The 20,221-nt window shown below is 41.2% G+C and overlaps 1 protein-coding gene across 1 annotated transcript in view; it reads right to left on the bottom strand.

Annotated features, from left to right (window-relative positions):
• Positions 1-5,722: 5,722 nt before the first annotated feature.
• Positions 5,723-20,221, bottom strand: part of LOC119654139 (transmembrane protease serine 9-like) — a 53,792-nt gene continuing 39,293 nt past the window's right edge. The window contains exon 3 of the mRNA XM_038059303.1: positions 5,723-6,660. Coding sequence (XP_037915231.1) covers positions 5,855-6,660 — 806 coding nt within the window. The 3' untranslated portion in view covers positions 5,723-5,854. The remainder of the gene's footprint in view (positions 6,661-20,221) is intronic.

Raw genomic sequence — 20,221 nt, 5'->3', positions numbered from 1 at the left:
CTTTTATCGGAAGTGGAAAAAGCCGAAAGAGAGAGATTTAAAATTAGATCAAACAAGAGTCATTGGACATATCATAAAAATTCATCTCTAACATGAAGGAATGGCTACAGTGAAAGCATGGGAATATCAATTACAATCTCACCCAGTTCCTAACAGGCCACGTCAATACCTGTATAGGTTTACCTTCAATACCTCTATAGGCTCAAATTGGACACTTCACCTGATTGTCCAAACTGCGATATGGTTCCGAGGGAAGCAGCGCACGTATTCTCCCAATGCCCGCGATTTGTGGAAGCAATGAGGAATTTAGATGAACTACTAGGTGAAATGTGATCACCGGAGAATTCTGTCCGGAGAATGGTATCTTCCCAGAAGAATTGGGATCCCATGGACTCCATGATGCAATTACCCAAAGTAAACTGCGAAAAGCGGAAGAATTGAGGAAAACGCGGTTACGATCGCCGCGGGTAGACGGAAGGAAATTTAACCAAAGTAAGGTAGCTCCTACCCGTGATTTAATACCTAAAGGTGGTTCCATGAGTTAGAGGAGAGTCGGAGGGGGTTTTAGTGGGTAAAAATCAACACACTGACATGTCCAGAGCAGTGTCTTTTGAAGGTTCCTTATCAATAAAGAGCCAGACGGACAAAGAGACGGACAGGCGGGCACAAAGCCAGACAATGAACCGGCTCTCTTTTTAACATTAAAAATGAATATTGCTGAACTGAAAATACAAGGAGTGGCGCAATCGAAAGGCAAGATCAACAATGGACCCCATCCTCTATTAAAACTCCTTCTGACTCAGAACTTCATAAGGCTTTTTGCTTCATTCCCTTTCTTGACATTCTCAAGCCATAAAACTGGAGAACGAGCCTTTGTTAGTGAGAGTAAATAACATAAAAACTGAAAAAGTAGTAAATATACATAATTGAAAGCATAAAAAAATTAAATAATGGATAAATGGACCATGGACCATGGAGTTGTCACCGATTCCCACTTCACATGACCTGAAAGTAGGGTTCCGTCGACGAACAGGCAGGTCGTTAATGCTGATCTGATGCAGCTTCCAAAAACGCTAAAGGAGGCTGAGGAGCCAGTTATCAATCGACATACCGTAAACAATTGACAGGTTTGGACTTTTCTGTTGAAGTCCGCAATGCAAAATACGCGAGTTTTTTCTAACTTTTCAATTTTTGGTGAACCTTTTCAATGAAAACTAAACAATCGACAAGCAACCGTTCCCTTAAACTACACTCCAGTCATGAAGAAAAGACCGCTTCTACCACTCTTGAGATAAAGAATTTGCAAACAAAATATGTACCAAGCATCAGATGTACTTTCGTCCAAGCAGCCTCTACCCACACAACGAAATTTCCCGTGCTACTTGCATATAAAACGCTTCGAATTAGTCCGAAACAAACGCTAAAAATGCATTTACTAACATGCAGCATGATCAGTTGTACGACCGCATGTCATCATGCAATGTGTGATGAAAATAACAAGAAGAGGTTAATGATCACTTTTGAAATATTACAAAACTACCATATTACAATTGAAAACGTTTAAATGGATTTTAAAGTTACGAAAAACTTGTTCTTTTTTCACACCATATCTGGCTATTATCAACACTTTTCTTTATTGAGGTAGCTTCATCAGATTAGCTAAAACTAAAGAAAAATAAAGAATATCAATTATGTAATCTGCTCTTTCTCTATGAGTAAGATGTTTGCTTCGGTGACGACATTTTTTTTCAATTTGCCATATTCTTATCTCGAGCCCATTGAGATTCTGCTAGATTAGCAAACTTATCAAGATATCGTTCTGGCGTATCTATGATACTAAAATGTTTAGATACTTCCTGTGCTACGTATCACTATACTAAAATCATCCAGCAGTTCTGCCTGGAGAACAGGCCAATATTTGAATCCCAGTGTATGGCACGGAATATGCTCCTACATGTCGTATGATCTGGATCCAGTACGTAGCATAGCATAGAAGTTTGATTCTCATAATGGCTCTAGATTATGTTATGTGCATTTTAATATATTGTAGAAATTGCTCTATGATGTCCTACGCTTCGTTTATTTTTTATATGCTACGTTACGTTATGCGATTTAATTCAAATCGAATTGAGTATCTTTACTACGATGATAAGGAAGGCAGGTTCATAAAACACATATACAAATACATAACCTTAAGGTCTATTAAATTTTAACTTTCAATCGGTTTAGCTTAATCTTTCATGAAACAAAAAGAGAGACATCGATTTAACAAAATTTGATAAAATTAAAAAAGTTAGAGGACTTATTACGAATCAGCGATATAACTTATCTTTTATTAAAAAATAACAAAATGTTTTCTCTGTTAATATATTGCTAAGTTTTAGGCGATTCGATTTGAATTTATTGCGGTCAAAATCGTATATTCCAAATATGTGTATCGCGATAAAAAGATTCCAGTTTGTGATGTTGCCGTGAAGAGTTAGAAACAAGTCGGAAAACCGGAAGCTGGTAGAATTTCTGATGTGTTCTTTCCCTTTTCGATTTGTCCCTCAGTCAGTTGATAGTGTACCCACTTTTCTGTTTTATGAGTTTTCCCTTCGCTTGCAAGGGTCGTGAACCTGTCGACTGATTGATTTCAATATATCTCAAAATATAGCCCCAAATGGCTTCAAGTTTTGAATCTCATACATTAAGGGGGTCATCCCATGTGCCGACTCCAAAAATTCGATTTCTTTTTGTTTTGCATAAATTCCGACCCCGCTTGTGAACGGGACAAAGACTGAAGAAAAAGAAGAAGTCCTGTGTCACTTTAACTGTGTACATTTTGACTCCTTGCTCGCGGATTTTACAATTTGCATCAAAACTAATATCAGATCCGGAAAGTACTAATCGAAACCTTTCATTTGAATCCCCGCATGGCTATATTCGATGAAAAAATTGGAATGTGTGCGATTTCATAGTTACCATCTGCCCACCAAATTTCGTGCAGATCGGTTCAGCCGTTTTGGAAAAAAGTACGTGTGACAGACAGACTGTGAATCGATTGGGTTGTTTTTAACATGATGCGACTGATTAAGGGATTAATGAAGTATCTTACAGGTGATGTATGCGGGTTTCCTCTTTTGAATTTACTTCACACCTAGCTCAAGTAAAACTTCATGAAATATTCGTGTCCAGTTGAAAGGACAATTAGATTTCTTCTCACCTTGACTTCTCCATGCTTCTCCAAAAGCGTTCTTGCGTTGCATAGTTGTGAAATGTCCCTCAATAATCAGGACGGTATCAAATCTTTACCCAAAGTGCAAGTAAGGACGGGCGGAGACCAATAGAAAAAAGTCAAGAAAGGGTAGATAGGCACATTCTAAACGCGTGGGGGGCTGTTTTGCAAGCACTCACAGAACTGATTCAGTATCTTCCCCAATAAAGATAATGGGCATTCTGGCGAGGGTATGCAATTACTGAAACCCCCACTAACTCAGTTAGATCACCGTAATAGTACTACATTAATTTATTCTTTAATACAGAAAATCAGCAGAAACAGATTCTAGGTGAAAGATAATGTTGGCAAAATACAAGTTGAGGTCTGTAGTGAAGACGATTATCGTAAAGTCACCAAAGAATTTGATTTGATAGGTAAAACTGCTATACATTCCAGCTAGGTGAGTAATAGTAATTTAACTTATTGAGCAAAAACTGGTGGTGTTTTAGACAAAACTTTAGAATTAAACTAACCTAAATATAAGTGAAACCAACCCTACTTTGATCTAACCTCCATTCATTCGCCGGTCACCGTAACATTTTCAAATCTCCACCCCATTTTCACCCCGCCCCCTCTTCCCCTCAGAAGACGTCAGGGATCGTTAACGGGTCGCTCAAAATATGGGGAGTAACGCCCCCGATGTGACCAGGTAAATAATTTTGGCGCCCTAGCTGCCAATGTATCTGCGTTCTTCTACGTTGGGAAAGCCTCTCGGTAAGAGCGGACCGCGACCCAGCCCAGTGCACATCGGGGCACACACTGAGAACTCTCGAAGATCTGAGCCTAGCTCTGCCAAAGTGGTAGTTGTGGTGTGTGTCAGGAGCCAGTTCTTTTGGGACCCTGGTCGGGTAGTGTGGATTGAACCGATGTTAGTAGGCCTCCCCGCGGTGTCAGCCACGCATAACTCAGGCTCCAGACAACTAGGGTAGGGACTTCATCCTCGAGGGTACATCCGTTCTTGGCTGATGTGGTCAGTTCCTTTGCACACGATGCACTGGTGAAATTCCTATGGAAACAAAGTTAGAAAAACTGAAAAATCGACGGAATATTAGAAAAAGAAGAAGAGCTCACTGCATTTGGGTGCAGCGCGGCTCATGACAGCGACCAACGGAAGAGGCAGCTGAAACACTCGATGTGATACCGGAATGCCAAAATAAAGAGAAAGCCTTGCAAAGTGATGCTGCTGCCAGTGCGGGGACGACAACTCCAATACCCAGTAGTTTCCTATGCTGGGAAAAACCTCAACCAAAATGCTAAACCTGAGCAGGTGGGCTCGGACGTGAACCGAGTTGAATTGCAGTCGATCGTCCTAGCTAGAGCAGAAGAAGGAAGGCTCATCAGGAAATGCGCAACCAACGTGGGGCGTATGCGATAAGCAACGCTACTCTAGAAGAACGTTAGTGATGGCGTCAAAAATGGACTGATCAAATTGAAAGAACAGGAGAACCGCATCGTCTTTTTCAATCGAAAATGAACACCAGCGGAAAATGCCCGGAAAGCAAAAACAGCCACACGTTTCGCTAAAAACACAATAAGTGTCAAACCGATCACAGATAGTCCACTACAGAGGAACTGGGGAAAAGCGAAAAGAGGACGAAGTAGTTTGTTCGATATGATCGCAACCATGTAACCGCACACTAATACACTGCATCAACGCATGCGCATGCGCAAAGGGCAGTAGATCCAGAGACTTCTGGAACGCAATCGCCTACGAGACGCCGGCGTCGGAGATGACCAAGACGAGAGAGCTATACTAAAAACCTACAAATTTGCCAAATTGAGCGTGAAGATCTGCCCGCGAATACTGAAGCTACACAGAAGTGATCATTTGACTATTATCATTACAAAGCTGGATACCAATCTTCTAGCATTTCAGTTCATTTGTACTTTTGCCTAAATAAACTACTAGCCAACAACGTAATTAACATCCTTTCTTTAAAATCTGCCTATGAGTCCGTTCGTTAACCCTCTTTCCTTGTACTATACAGCGCACTCACCGTAGATGATCTTCCAACTTCTCCAGAATTCTCCAGCAGTATGCCTTTAATGCAACGAAGGGAAACCATATATTCATATCGTAGTGGGCTATCAAATAGCTAATTTCCTTGGAAAGATTGGGGAAGGTTAGAATCAAAACAGGATATTCGGAAGTGAAAATTTCGAGTGAGCTAGGAAACTAACGACCAGTTAGAAGGAGACATGACGAGAGAGGGATGGAGGAAGGAGTTGAAATTTAATTGAAAGAAGCAATAGATGTGGCAGGGGGAGTATAATTCACCCGGGGTCCGGTATTCCTAGACAGTTTTCACCCGTTTTTTTGTTTTACACCCCGGTTAGATATACCCAAATATCCTGAATTAAACTGAAGAACTGTTGCATACACAACAGTTATTATAGGCAGCTGAGCTTTCGTGGGTCATCCGCGAAAATATAGGGGGAGGATTTCCTTAAAAAAAAATCAAATTTGTTTTTGATCATGCCTTCTTTTTATTCGAAAGGAGTTTTGAAACTTTCCTTAATTTATTCAGGGAACATTTTCCAAAAGAAAATATTATCCATTTTTCTGTACTACATATACTTTTTGCAGGATTTCACTTAAACTTTCGAGTCGATCCAGTTGCGAAGATAGGCAACATTAGAGTACACACCAGGATATTCAGATCGGGCACATCCAATACCCCAGGAGACAACACCAACCAATTTGTTTCCAATGATCAATGGGCCACCAGAGTCACCTTGGCAAGCGTCCTTGCCTCCTTCAGGTACTCCAGCACACAACATACTATCCGAAATTCCATATTGTCCCGCATAAGCTACAGCACAGTCAACATTCTCGACAATTTGAACCTCAACATATTGTAGTTTGCTTGGAGAACTGCCTCCTTCAGTCAAAGTTCCCCAACCACTCACAACAGCCTTGCTTCCGCCTCGAATAACCTCTTGAGCAGCTGGCAAACCAATTGGTTGAATCTGATCACTGTAAGCGAAGGATCCCTTCAATTTGATGATGGCGATATCGTTTTCGAAAGTCTTGCTGTTGTAGCCTTCATGCATGATGATCTTGTCAACCGATTGTGAAGATCCTCCTGATGACTTCGAACTGGTACCGGCAACGATTTTAGTCAAACTCTTGATAACTCCGTCAACACAGTGAGAAGCGGTGATAATGGTACTTTGGGAGAAGATGGAACCACCACAACGATGTGCAGAGAAGTACTGCATGCTGACTTGATGAGGGAAACTCTCGATTGTTGTCTCCTGACCTCCGACAATACGACCATCGGGAACTGGAACCATCCCCAAAGGAATGGCAAGGCCCAGGGCACAGGCCAGCAAGCTTGAGAGGATTACCAAACGGAACATCTTGACTGATGAAGAGGGGCAGTCTCCTGTGTCAATTTATACTTCGCTGGAGTGCAGATTACCGAATATATCGACTTACGATTATTTTACTATTGTTTTGATAATATACCATATGTGTCAGCCGTCATGTTATGATTTATTTATTGCTCTGGAAATTAATTTTATTTTTATGGCGGCTTGGAAAATTGACAGGAACGTCTACCATGAAATATTTAAGAGAGGATTAAGCAATTGAAGGCAATTCGGCATTCAATTTATTTATAGCTTTCATGAATTTCAAATAAGTCACGAATCTGGAAATACTAGGTTTATCTTCTGTCTCAAAAATAAGAAAAAAATGTGATTCTGTTGACCACAACTGCATTGCTTCTGGTTGTGGTCGTAATTAGATTTAATGGAGGGAATAATTGTATAATTCCCGTAATCATTTTGCAACAATTCAGACTGTTTTCTTGGCAATCAGAAACAAAATAAGTAAATTTTTTTAAAAGATGATTTTATCTTTTTTTTTTTAAATTCTAAAGAACATAGAGAGAGCATTGGCAAATGTTATTGTCTAATAATGTGGAATTTTTACCAATCTGAAAATGCAGAAGGCTGTTATAATATTATTTTTTCACACTAAGTTCCACCATTGCCTGCCTTCATGAGTATCGATTAACTAGCGTTCCTTTGCATCTTTTCAGCCTATGGCATACCACATTAACTATCGAAGAATTTGTCTGTGAAATTAAATCAAGATAGTAATCTACGGTAAGGGCAATGCTGACCACACATCCCCCAACCGCACCCTAATTTTCTTGAAATGAAATGAAATTGTTTCACATTATTAAAAAGCGGGGTCGACTCACTTTCACCGTTTGTGACATTTTCTGCGGTCATAGACCCGATTTGCATGGGACTAAGGCCATCGTTGTTTCTCCCGACGTCGAAGGTGGGAACCCTGGACGCCATCGAGAATTCGCCTCTGCCGCCGCATTCAACGACTGTGAAATCAGCTGATGCAGGAAAAATGTCAAGAATGACGCTCTCTCTGGATTAGCCTGACGACGTGACAACAAAGTAATCGTCGCCAAAAAGTATAATCTGAATAATTGCAATGAAACATCGTTAAGTAGTGTAAATGACATAAATATGAATACATAATTTTGATAACGTAACCAAATTTCTTTTTCGGAGTCCCAATATGTCCAGGAAGGAAAAATATTCCCTTAATCGCCATTGATTTGTGCTGTTATCTCGGGGCCTTGCCGATAAGCAATTAGAGTGAGGCTTTGCGGTTGCGGTTCAGTAGGTTATCCGGGAAATCCACAATATCTGTATAGATATGGAGCCGAGCTATGAACACATTCTTTTTACTGCGCAATGCTTCTATTTCTTCTAAGGTAGTGGTACGTAGGGCAATGGAGGGTAGGTAATATATAATCTGAACACAGAATCTGAATACAGAATCTAGAAATAAGTCCACTTTGTCAGGACGATTTCAGTGGACTTTGCACAAATTGATTTTTCTCGAACAGAAGGTCACCAATTGTTACAAACGGCTTTAGGTAACCGTATGAGCGGATTTTTCGCGTTTTCCGTGGACGCGAAAGAAGAACTGGAAAGTGGAGCGAAGAAATTTTAACTTGAAATGAACGTTTTTGGACAACATGAAAAGCATACTTAACGTTACCTATTGGTTTTTTTGGAACAGAAAATATGCAAACAAGGATATGTTTTATTTCTTTTGGTTCGGCTAGAATTTTCTTTTGGTTACCAAGAAGGAGGATCGATAGTTTATGGCAGATTGGTGGAACCTGAAGTGAATTTCGAGAATCAGAGGAAGGGTGGATACAGAGCGCAGTTGGTCAGCAGGGTGAGAGAAAGTTTTAAAGGAATTTGCAATGAGCGAAACTCAAACGGCATGCTCAAGATGTAATCCCGCAATGGTGACAACGTCAATACTATTTGCACCAATCGAACTTATATCCGCCATTTCTTTATTCATCCACTTTTATAGACACCTGTGCCACCCTTCAATTCAACTTTACCGGAAATCGCTTTGATTGCATTCTTAATCTTGTTCGCGCCAACCTTGCTGTGCGTTGTTTTTTCAAATTCCTTCATGTCTCCTCTTAAGTTGCTCATCATCCCAATCATGAGTAGATGCTGAGATTATCTGAAGTCACTTCCCTATCGTGCGCAGGTTTGCCAAGTTTAATTTAAGGGTGAATTCCGAAGGTTTAAAATCAGCCCCAACAATTATATGGACCCCTCCCTTCTCTCCATTAATGTGTGACCTTCTTTGTTCCGCCTCCTCTTCCCCTAGTTCCCTGCGCTTCTTACCCGGTCTGGTTCACTACGGAAGTCGACAAAAATTTCCTGCTAGGAAAAATTCTCTGTCATCCTGAAACCATACATACTTCGTCTTTTAACTCTGCGCACCTCGGTCAGATCTATAACAATCTAGAAAGGAATATATAGCCAGTGCTGAAGCTTTACTGGTGCGTGGAAACCGCAAACCATTCTAGTGTTAGCGGCTTCCGCTATCTCGCCCAGCTATTTCCTCGTTTAATCCAATTTGTTGGCTACTCTGCTGAATTCCCCTAATTATCTTATAATTTACTTTGCCGCTACTATACCTCAGTCTGCGTTCCCTCTCTTCCCTCTTCTCTCCCATTATTGGATGCAGCCTGCTACCCCTCCTGCTATTCCCCTCTTTACTGTTTTCTTATTCATGTACCTCAGCGTTCTGAGATCATGCTTTGTCTTGTATCTTTTTAAGTCAAGCCAGATATCCTGCTCCTCCCCCACTTCTGACGTTCAGGGAGGATATATTCCGCGCCCCCTATCATTTGTAACTTTTTGTTTGCAAAACAAAACCTTCTTAAAATCTGTCCGTCTGTCACTCGCACTTTTCTTAGAAATGGCTATACCGATTAACACGAAATTGATAAGAAAGTGGGAACTGTGAACGCAGTAAGTTACATCTTTCCACATTGAGTTTAAGAGGGAGATAATCATATATGCAAAAGGGAGATGTAAACTTTTTTTCACCAAATATAGTCACGCTGGGTATCAAATAAAAGGTTAGCACTTTCCGAATCCGGTGTTAGCTTTGACATTAGGGGGAGTGCGGGGAGTCGAAAGTGATCATTTGTTTACTCAACCAAAAAATCTAAAAAAAAAACAGATAGCTGCCACTATATGGTACCTAGGCTCCGAAATACCCTCCATACCAATTTCTGTTCAAATAAAGTTAATAATAATATATTACTATAATTTTTAGTAATTGGCTGCAAAACCTCCTTAAGTTCATTCTGAGCTTAATCATCATAAGCATATTGAGCTTAATCCTACCTGGTGGAAATCACTCTATTACTAACAAATTTATAATAGTTGACCTATTTTTCCCTTCTTTCCAAATTCAAGACTCTGAATGTCAATATCACCCGAAAGTGGATACTCTCACATAATATATGCATATATTACGTGCTACGTACTAATGGGGCAAATGCACTCTCCAATGTCTTTATATAAGAAATACACAAACCCTTCCATACCCTTTAAATTCTGCATTGCTTGGTCCAATCTCTAAGAGCTAAATTAAAAAAAAGATTTCACTAGTGATGGAGCCTCCCTAGAGCGTGGAAACCTAAAACCTCGCGGGTTTACTTTTACAGCTTCCACTATTCCGCCCCACAAACATACTGTTTTTTATTCTATCACTACTTTGCTTAGTATATATTTCCTATCCTCCCTCTTTTTCTCTCCCGCGATTACAAAATGTAGCTTGCTCCGTATCTCCAGTATCCTCCTCGTTATCTTTTTCCTAGGCGAACAAATCATTGCCAACCTTGACGCCAATGTTGATAATGGTTAAACTTTTTTATATTCAAACTGATTAGTCCATTTCTATTTGCCATTCCATAATTTTCAACAGGTGCTTCGAAGAGAATCATCTTGTTCCAAAGGCGTGGAAAGGTATGTCGAAGATTGGTGGTCCCCCACTTTGGTTATAGTGAAGGAGCAAAACGGCTTTGTTAAATGGAGGTCCATTCCCTCGACATTGGTCGACTTCACCAACTTTGGTTTGGCAGGCAATGAATACTATCTAGACTGATTTTTCAAACGCGTTCGATACTGCAAATCACAAGATCATTTTGTCCAAACTCATCTTTAGTACCCTTCTAACTGATCCTGCCACATCTCTCTTGATGATTACACATTTGGCTCCTTTCCCCTTCTCTGGCATTCAAAAATATAAAATAAAATGTGCCACCTATTATTTTTATTCTCTGTTAACGATCTTCCCCCCCCCCCCCCCCTCCTTTTTCTCTTTACTTGCCTTGGCTTGGTTTATGCCGGCGACTTTAAACCGTTTTCCGCTATATCGTTTCTATGGACTATGTCCCCTACAATCAAACGTAGACATTTTGCTTCACTGGTGCTCTGCTAAGGGGTTAGTGCCTAACGTCAGCAATTGGCAGTCGATGTGCTAATAGCTTAAATCCTCATCCACTTCCTTTTGCCACTCTCTTCACGTCTTCTTATAAAAAACTTTCGTCGTGAGCACTATTCTTCTCGCCTCCGCTCTCTTAACGTCCTTTTTAAGGTTTTGTGTGAAACAAAACCTTATTAGAATCGAGACGGTGTCTGTCTGTCCGTCTGTCTGTCTGTCTGTCTGTCTGTCTGTCTGTCTGTCTGTCTGTCACACCCGATTTATTCGGAAACGACTTGACCGATTGTCACGAAAATTGGTGAGAGTATGTAATCTGGTGATCCCTTTACATGCAGTAAATGGCGCCATCTTGTGTTAAGTTTAAGGGGGGGGCTCCCCATACATGTGAATGGAGGGTGCAATTTTTTTTTTCACAGAATGTAGCCATGTAGGGTATCAAATGAAAGGTCTCAATTAGTATTTTTCGAATCCGGTTCAATATTTGATATTAGATGAAACATAGGGGAGTGAGGGTTCAAAATATGACCCACAAAAAGTGTAACAGGTCTCGTTCTCAGAACCTATCCAACCGAAAAATCTGAAAAAAATCACAGTAATGCATCTCTACGAAATCTAGGCCTCAAAATATATCCGGTTCCGATATCTGCAGAAATAAAGTTAATAATAGTATATTTCCACATTTTAGAAATTTACCCGGCACCCCCCCTTATGTTCATCCCAGAAGTACAAAATTTGGCATGCGTGTAATGAAGAACATAATGCACAGTTTGGTCAAGTTTGAAGAAAATCCAACTATTATTAACAAAGTTATAGGGGGTGAAACTTTACAATTTTTTGTGAATTTCGTGCACTCTACAACCTCCATGACGTCATCATCACATATCAATTCGTCAATATCACAACGAAATGAGTTCTTATGAATTGGGTCCCAGAGAATTATTTTGTTTTAGTTTTTTAGTTATTTGTCAGCCAGACATGTGTGTATGTAGGTATATAATATATGCGTGCTAATGAACTTTGCGGGTAATTCCTAATTGAAATAGATATAAGAAGTAAAGCGGAAATATGGGTACGATCAATTTATATACGTGCATATATGTGTACAGTATTCGGTAATAAGCAGTTTGTTTGTTTAGGGTGAGCGTGATATCTATGACTGTAATATGTACGTATGTCTCGTAGTTTGGAAAAATATGAAGGATTATGTTGGCTTTGTAGCTATATACGGACAGAAAAATGTGCGTTGAAGTTTCTCACATAAGATGAACACAAAACCTTTATTCCCGAAGCGCGAGCTTCCGGTATTCCGACTTGTTTTATAATCACGTCGGACTCATCCCGATTTGCGTACGTTTTTCAAACCTTGGTTTGATGGACTGCCGCGTGTCCTTCGCGTTATTTGAAAATTATTTCCATTCCCTGATTCCAAGACTAGCATCAACATTACAGCTTGGTCCCTTAGACTTTCCCCTCCTTCTAAGGACAATATACAATTCGATCTTACTCAGTCATCTGTCTGCTAAAATAAATAAATAATCTTCCAAATCCAGCTCACCGACAGAGCCATCTGTCTTCCTTTTCAAATTCAACGTCAATCGATTTCCGTTTCGCTCCTTTAATATTAATTCCAAAGATACCACACAGTTCATGAATTCTATGAATCAACTGATCCCGGCTCGTTCCCTCAAATATTGTAACTTAATTTCTCTTCCCAATCCTTGGTGATAACAGATATAGAAAAAAACAAATAGATTAGAAATAAATACTCTGGGAAATAAGAAAAGAATGTCTGGTTAAAAGAACCCAACATATAATAAACTTATCCCAAAACTCCTCCCCTCGGGAAAAGGTAAAAATTTTAGGCTATTACCAATCCCGCAAAGAAGAAATCTCGACCCGGAGTGAAAATTACGCAAAAAAATCAGGCCTACGGAAAAGTTATATGAATCCGAATCCGTCCCGAGAAAACTCCGGGCCTACAGAGACTCCCTTTTTCCACCCTCCTCTCGTCATGCTTCTCGGCCATTTCTTGGAAGCAGATAATTGACTACAACCTAGGTATTTGTGACCAATGTTTGGGAAATATAGTCAATGGATCTGTTAAGCAGGTCCAGTCTACCCCAACTTATAAATATCCACAATCCGTCGAAAGCTTTTCACCAAAACTTTAAACTTGGTATCATCCGAAGGATAGCTACCATAGCCTGTCTCCTAGAATCAAGGAAAGTTTTTGACTTCATATGGCACCGCGACCTAGCTTTAAAAAATCCTTAGCTTCCTAAAAGGGAAAATATCAAATCAATATCCAACCATATCTTTTATCTTGCTTGCAGGTATGTATCTCCCAAGGTTCAGTGTTCTTAGGCACAATCTTTTTCCTGTTTACCGCATAATCATTTGTTTTCCTAGATATTCTTATCCCTTTAACTTAAGAAGGTTAATCTATACAAGGACAATTACATACCCGTCCCATCTCTGTTCCTAATCCTTTCCCTACTCAACTAATTCCAAAGAAATCCTCATCGAGTGAAGGGTTTTTTTTCCGAATTTTCCTCCAAAAGGGTTTGTAAATATTTTCTTTTGTTTATGTGTATCTTTAATAATAAATTAGTTTTGTCCTTAGATTGTAGTTTATGTTATTAAGATTAACTGTTAAGGTAGCCGCTAAGTGAGTTATAGTTTAGTAATGATAACGGAATAAAAAATGTTATTTGCTGGATAGCAAATGAGATTAGTGTGAAAGGAATGGTCGCAATAAATACATCATACTATCAAACGTTGTCAGCTCAAGTCAACTAATCACTGATTTGAAAGCATCATAAATTAGTAGTTGATAAGTGTTGATTTGGAAAATGTATAAAAACCCGACACTTTGAAGTGTAGCTTCAGTCAAAATGTTCCGTTTAGTAATCCTCTCAAGCTTGCTGGCCTGTGCCCTGGGCCTTGCCATTCCTTTGGGGATGGTTCCAGTTCCCGATGGTCGCATCGTCGGAGGTCAGGAAACCACCATCGAAAGTTTCCCTCATCAAGTGAGCATGCAGTACTTCTCAGCACATCGTTGTGGTGGTTCCATCTTCTCCCAAAATACCATTATCACCGCTTCTCACTGCGTTGACGGAGTTATCAAGAGTTTGACTAAAATCGTTGCCGGTACCAGTTCGAAGTCATCAGGAGGATCCTCACAATCGGTGGACAAGATCATCATGCATGAAGGCTACAACAGCAAGACTTTCGAAAACGATATCGCCATCATCAAATTGAAGGGATCCTTCGCATACAGTGATCAGATTCAACCTATTGGTTTGCCAGCTGCTCAAGAGGTTATTCGAGGTGGAAGCAAGGCTATTGTGAGTGGTTGGGGAACTTTGACTGAAGGAGGCAGTTCTCCAAGTAAACTACAATATGTTGAGGTTCAAATTGTTGAGAATGTTGACTGCGCTGTAGCTTATGCAGGACAATACGGAATTTCGGATAGTATGCTGTGCGCTGGAGTACCTGAAGGAGGCAAGGACGCTTGCCAAGGTGACTCTGGTGGTCCATTGATTATTGGAAACAAATTGGTCGGTGTTGTCTCATGGGGTATTGGATGTGCCCGATCTGAATATCCTGGAGTGTATTCTAATGTTGCCTATCTTCGCAACTGGATCGACTCGAAAGTTTAAATGAATATGTTTGACATTTTTTTAACCTTAACATATTGACAATAAATCTTTGAGCAGAACTTACTTTTTGTGTTTCAAATCAGTGAATTGCGTGATTTTAAAACGTAAAAAGCGAAAACAGTACCGATTCATGTGGTTATGCGGATTTCCTGTTTTAATGTCTAAGGATCTCAATATAAGTATAGAAACGTGATACGTGGCGGACATGCTGGTAAAGGGCATTCTGTTCTTTTTCACTTCGAGTGAGACTTCAGCACCTTGTAGGGTCTGGGTGGTTGTAATTTGTCTGGATATCAAATGTTCAAACCATTTTAAATTTTATTCTGGTTAAGGCATCAAAGTCTGGTCAAAGTTCAATTCATAATTCCTTCCTTTTTTACCACTGATAGATATCAAAATTGACATTCAGATAGCTCTGCGTGATACATATATACCAAACCAATGTCGCTTCAAAACGTTCAACATCAAAAGTTTTGAAGCTGATGACTTGGTGATGGAATTATTTAGCTTCGGGGAAGCATATTTTCATTGTGTCTGATGTCATTCAAACTGCTCCGGAGCTGGTTTATCAAATTGATGTCGATTAGGACGAGGATGAGCTCAGCTACAACAACCGCCACAACAAAGTTAGTTGAATGCGGCAACCTGTTTTATACCACCGCAGCTTTCTCTTTCAAACACGGTGAAAGAGTGGTGTTTCCATAAAAGAAAGTAAAGGAACTGAATAAGAGACGCCACTTTCATCGCTAACAACATTTTTATTACCGCCGATACTGATATTTCAGAAGCAACTTGTTCCCTTCCCTTCACTTGACGATGAACCAGCCAAACCAAAACTTTACTCTATTTTTTTGGTCCATTAAGGATAACTTTCCACACTAAATTGTGTCATTACCTGCCTTCATGAGTATTATTAAGTTGTCACCTTCCTTTACATTGCCTGCTGACGATTACATAATCATTGCCGGCGACCTTAATGGTCATGTGGGTGAAAAGGCAGACGGTAACAGGTGCCATGGAGGAAAGGGGTTCGGAGCGCGCAACGAAGGTGGCGAGCGTATAATCGATTTTGCGGACACCCATGACTTTGTACTTATGAATACATGGTTCATCAAACGATTGTCTCATCTTCCCACATTTTATAGTGGGAACAATAAAACGCAAATCGACTATATTCTCATAAAACGTCAACATTTTACCACTGTCACTGATTGCAAAGTCGTTCCCTATGAGACCATCGCACCTCAACATCGGCCGTTGATTGCTGTCCTGCGAATTAAGCCACCGATAAAACAGCGTGAGGAACGCACTGGCCCGCCGCGCATTAAATGGTGGCGATTTGGTGAGAAGAACGAAGAAACGGTCTCACTCATACGATGGCCAACCATTACGAATGTGGAAGAATCATGGAACCAAATGAAAGACACGATCCACAAAGCGGCCTCTGCAACCCTCGGACTCACCAAGCCGGGTAAGCGGTACATCAACCGAGATACTTGGCTTTGGAATGATGATGTTGAAATGAAGGTCCGTGAAAAGAAACGCCTCTACCACAAATTTCTCGACGATAAAACGCCTGCTAATTGGCAAATTTATAAGAATGCCAACCGGGAAGCAAAGAAAGCGGTCGCTGTCACCCGAGCGAACCATTTCAAAAATCTTTACGATAAACTGGACACTCGGGATGGCGAGAGAGATCTGTACCGACTTGCTAAAAGCCGTGATGAACGCACACAGGATATCGAACACTTCTGTTGTGTTAATGACAAGAACGGTACTTTGCTTACTGATCGTCGAGCCGCGACGGATAGATGGCGAGAATACTTCGAGCAGATTTCAACTGAAGAATTTGCTCATCCTCCACTTCCACAATCATTGCCGACATTTGGAGCAGTTCCACCAGTCAGCGCAACTGAAGTCGAGGAGGCAATAAAACAAATGAAATCGGGGAAAGCAACAGGACCTGACGACATCGCATCTGAGCTCTGCAAAGCAAAGAGCTGGGACCCAACACCGTGGCTGAGTGAATTCTTTAACCGGGTTATTCAGGAAGGAAGAACACCATCTGACTGGCAAGAAAGTACCACTGTTCCAATATGGAAAAAGAAAGGTAGTCCAGCAGAATGTTCAAATTACCGTCCGATCCGGTTACTTTCCCATACCATGAAGATTTTTGAACGCATTCGTGACAACCGTATTCGCGAAATCGTTGAAATAACCGTGAATCAAGCCGGATTTGTCAAGAACTGCGGAACTACTGACGCAATACACGCTGCGCGGTTACTCATGGAGAAACACCGTGAGAAGCATCGCCCTCTTTACATTGCCTTTCTGGATCTAGAGAAAGCGTTTGACCGTGTACCACACGAACTCATCTGGTATGCTTTACGACAACACTTCGTGCCAGAAGAACTCGTGCGCTGGGTTCAATTGCTCTACCACGATCCGAAAAGTAAAGTTCGAAGTATGGCGGGTGTATCAAAACCGCTTCGTGTCTCTGTTGGAGTTCATCAAGGAAGTGCCCTCTCACCACTCCTCTTTGTCCTTGTTATGGACACCGTCACACGGGATATCCAACGTCCAGCGCCCTACACACTGCTTTATGCAGATGATGTTTTCCTAGCATCTGATAGCAAAAATGATCTCGAGCAACTTGTTCAAAAATGGAATGATCGCCTCATGCAACACGGTCTCAGATTGAATTTAAACAAAACTGAATTTTTGACGACCGATCCCCATGAAACAGGCACAATCACTGTCAGCGGCAGTGATCTGCCCAGATCTGAGCGATTTAAATACCTCGGGTCAACGGTATCAGCCAATGGAGAACTGCGTTATGAAATTGCTTCACGCATTAACGCAACCTGGATGAAGTGGCGTTCCACAACTGGTGTCCTTTGTGATCGACGTATCAACGAACGTTTCAAATCTAAAATTTACCGCAATGTTGTCCGTCCAGTCGCTCTCTATGGTTCTGAGTGTTGGCCGACCATAAAAGACAATGAACGGCGTCTCGCGGTAATGGAGACGAAGATGCTACGTTGGATTAGTGGCGTCACACGTTTAGATCACATCCGAAATGAGGATATCCGCGATCGTTATGGGGTTGCACCGATCGTGGAAAAGTTGCGAGAGAGGCGTCTTCGATGGTATGGTCACGCAATTCGTGCAAACGAGAATTCACTTGCAAAGATTGGTCTGAACATCGAAGTCGATGGTAAACGACCAAAAGGCAGACCTAAGCAACGGTGGCTTGATACGCTGGATGGGGATTTGAAAGCCTCGAGATTGCACCCAGATCAGGCATTCGATAGAGCCAAATGGCGAAGCCGATCACGACGAGCCGACCCCGCTTGTGAACGGGACAAAGGCTGAAGAAAAAGAAGAAGAAGTCATCTTCCTTTACATCTTTGTAATCTATGTCAAGACTGATGCCAGTTTCGAAAAGTACTAATCGAGACCTCTCGTTTGATACTCGATATGACTATAATTTAAAAAAAAAAAATTGTAGTCCCTCCTTTTGGGAGTATGTGAACGGGATAGAATATGAGGAGCTAAAACAACTATACAAGATTGACAGAAAAAGCTCCAAACGGCTATCGCAAAGGGTAAAACCATGCATTTGAAACAGCTCTGTAGGAAAGCTGACTCTGAGCCTTCGAGTGGTGCATACAAGACAGTTATGGCATCAATGAAGGGATAGTGTTGCCCACCGATTACATGTCCTAAGTCATTGAACAACATAATAAACGTCTTAGTCCCTCAGAATATTAACGACGACCTTACGAGTATTCAAATCAACCCCGATGGAGTACCAGAGATAAGCGACGAAAGAGTATTGCAAGCAGCAAGAAGATCAAAGTCAACAAAGCTCCCGGCTTAGATGGCAGCAGGGATAAAGCCAAAAATTTTCACACAATTTTTTACTGCGTGCTTGAAGGAAGGTATCTTCCTTGTACAGTGTAAGAAACAAACAATGATACTCATCCCGAAGCAAAACAAGCCACTAGCCGAACCTCTGTCGTTCCAATTGTGGAAAAGGGAGGTGGTCTATCAGTCATTTGGTGAGGAATCTGGCGAAATCAAAACACCACCATGTTTTCAAATTTCAAAAAAGATAAAAAAACTAACCTAGGCATAATACATAGCGGCTCATCTACAGATTGATGATTAACTTTTTTTTTCAGATGAAAACTGTGTCTATTGTAAACACCAATACCCGCCCTTTTTAATTGTTTCATCATCACCATCATCAACGGCGCAATAACCGGTATCCGGTCTAGGTCTGCCTTAATAAGGAACTCCAGACATCCCGGTTTTTCGCCGAGGTTCACCAATTCGATATCCCTAAAAACTGTCCGGCGTCCTGACCTACGCCATCCCTCCATCTTAGGCAGGGTCTGCCTCGTCTTCTTTTTCTACCATAGATATTGCCCTTATACACTTTCCGGGTGGGATCATCCTCATCCATACGGATTAAGTGACCCGCCCACCGTAATCTATTTAGCCGGATTTTATCCACAACCGGACGGACATGGTATCGCTCATAGATTTCGACATTGTGTAGGGTACGCAGTCGTCCATCCTCATGTAGGGGGCCAAAAATTCTTCGGAAAATTTTTCTCTCGAACGCGGCCAAGAGTTCGCAATTTTTCTTGCTAAGTTTCCGAGGAATATATGAAGACTGGTAAGATCAGAGTCTTGGACAGTAAGAGCTTTGACACTATGGTGAGAAGTTTCGAGCGGAGCAGTTTTTGTACACTGAAATAGGCTCTGTTGGCTGACAACAACCACGCGCGGATTTCATCATCATAGCTGTTATCGGTTGTGATTTTCGACCCTAGATAGGAGAAATTATCAACGGTCTCAAAGTTGTATTCTCCTATCCTTATTCTTCCTGTTTGGCCAGTGCTCGCTGCCTGCTCGATCTGGATGAAGGCAGTTTGTACATCTCGGGTGGTTCTTCCCATGATGTCGATATCGTCAGCATAGGCCAGTAGTTGGGTGGACTTGAAGAGGATCGTACCTCTTGCATTTACCTCAGCATCACGGATCACTTTCTCGAGGGCCAGGTTAAAGAGGACGATGATAGGGCATCCCCATGTCGTAGACCGTTGTTGTTGTCAAATGGTCTTGAGAGTGATCCTGCTGCTTTTATCTGGCCTGGTACATTGGTCAGGGTCAGCCTAGTCAGTCTTATTAGTTTCGTCGGGATACCGAATTCTCCCATGACCGTGTACAGTTTTACCCTGGCTGTGCTATCATAGGCGACTTTAAAGTCGATGAATAGATGGTGCAACTGTTGTCCATATTCCAACAGTTTTTCCATCGTTTGCCGCAGAGAAAAAATCTGATCTGTTGCTGATTTGCCTGGAGTGAAGCTTTTTTGGTATGGACCAATGATGTTCTGGGCGTACGGGGCTCTCCGGCCTAGCAAGATAGTGGAGAATATCTTATAGATGGTACTCAGCAACGTGATACCTCTATAATTGC

The sequence above is a fragment of the Hermetia illucens genome, chromosome 4 (genome assembly GCF_905115235.1).
Source record: "Hermetia illucens chromosome 4, iHerIll2.2.curated.20191125, whole genome shotgun sequence".
NCBI classification, from domain to species: domain Eukaryota; kingdom Metazoa; phylum Arthropoda; class Insecta; order Diptera; family Stratiomyidae; genus Hermetia; species Hermetia illucens.
Note: the sequence above shows the minus strand (reverse complement) of the source record. Positions and strands in the feature narration are given on the sequence as shown.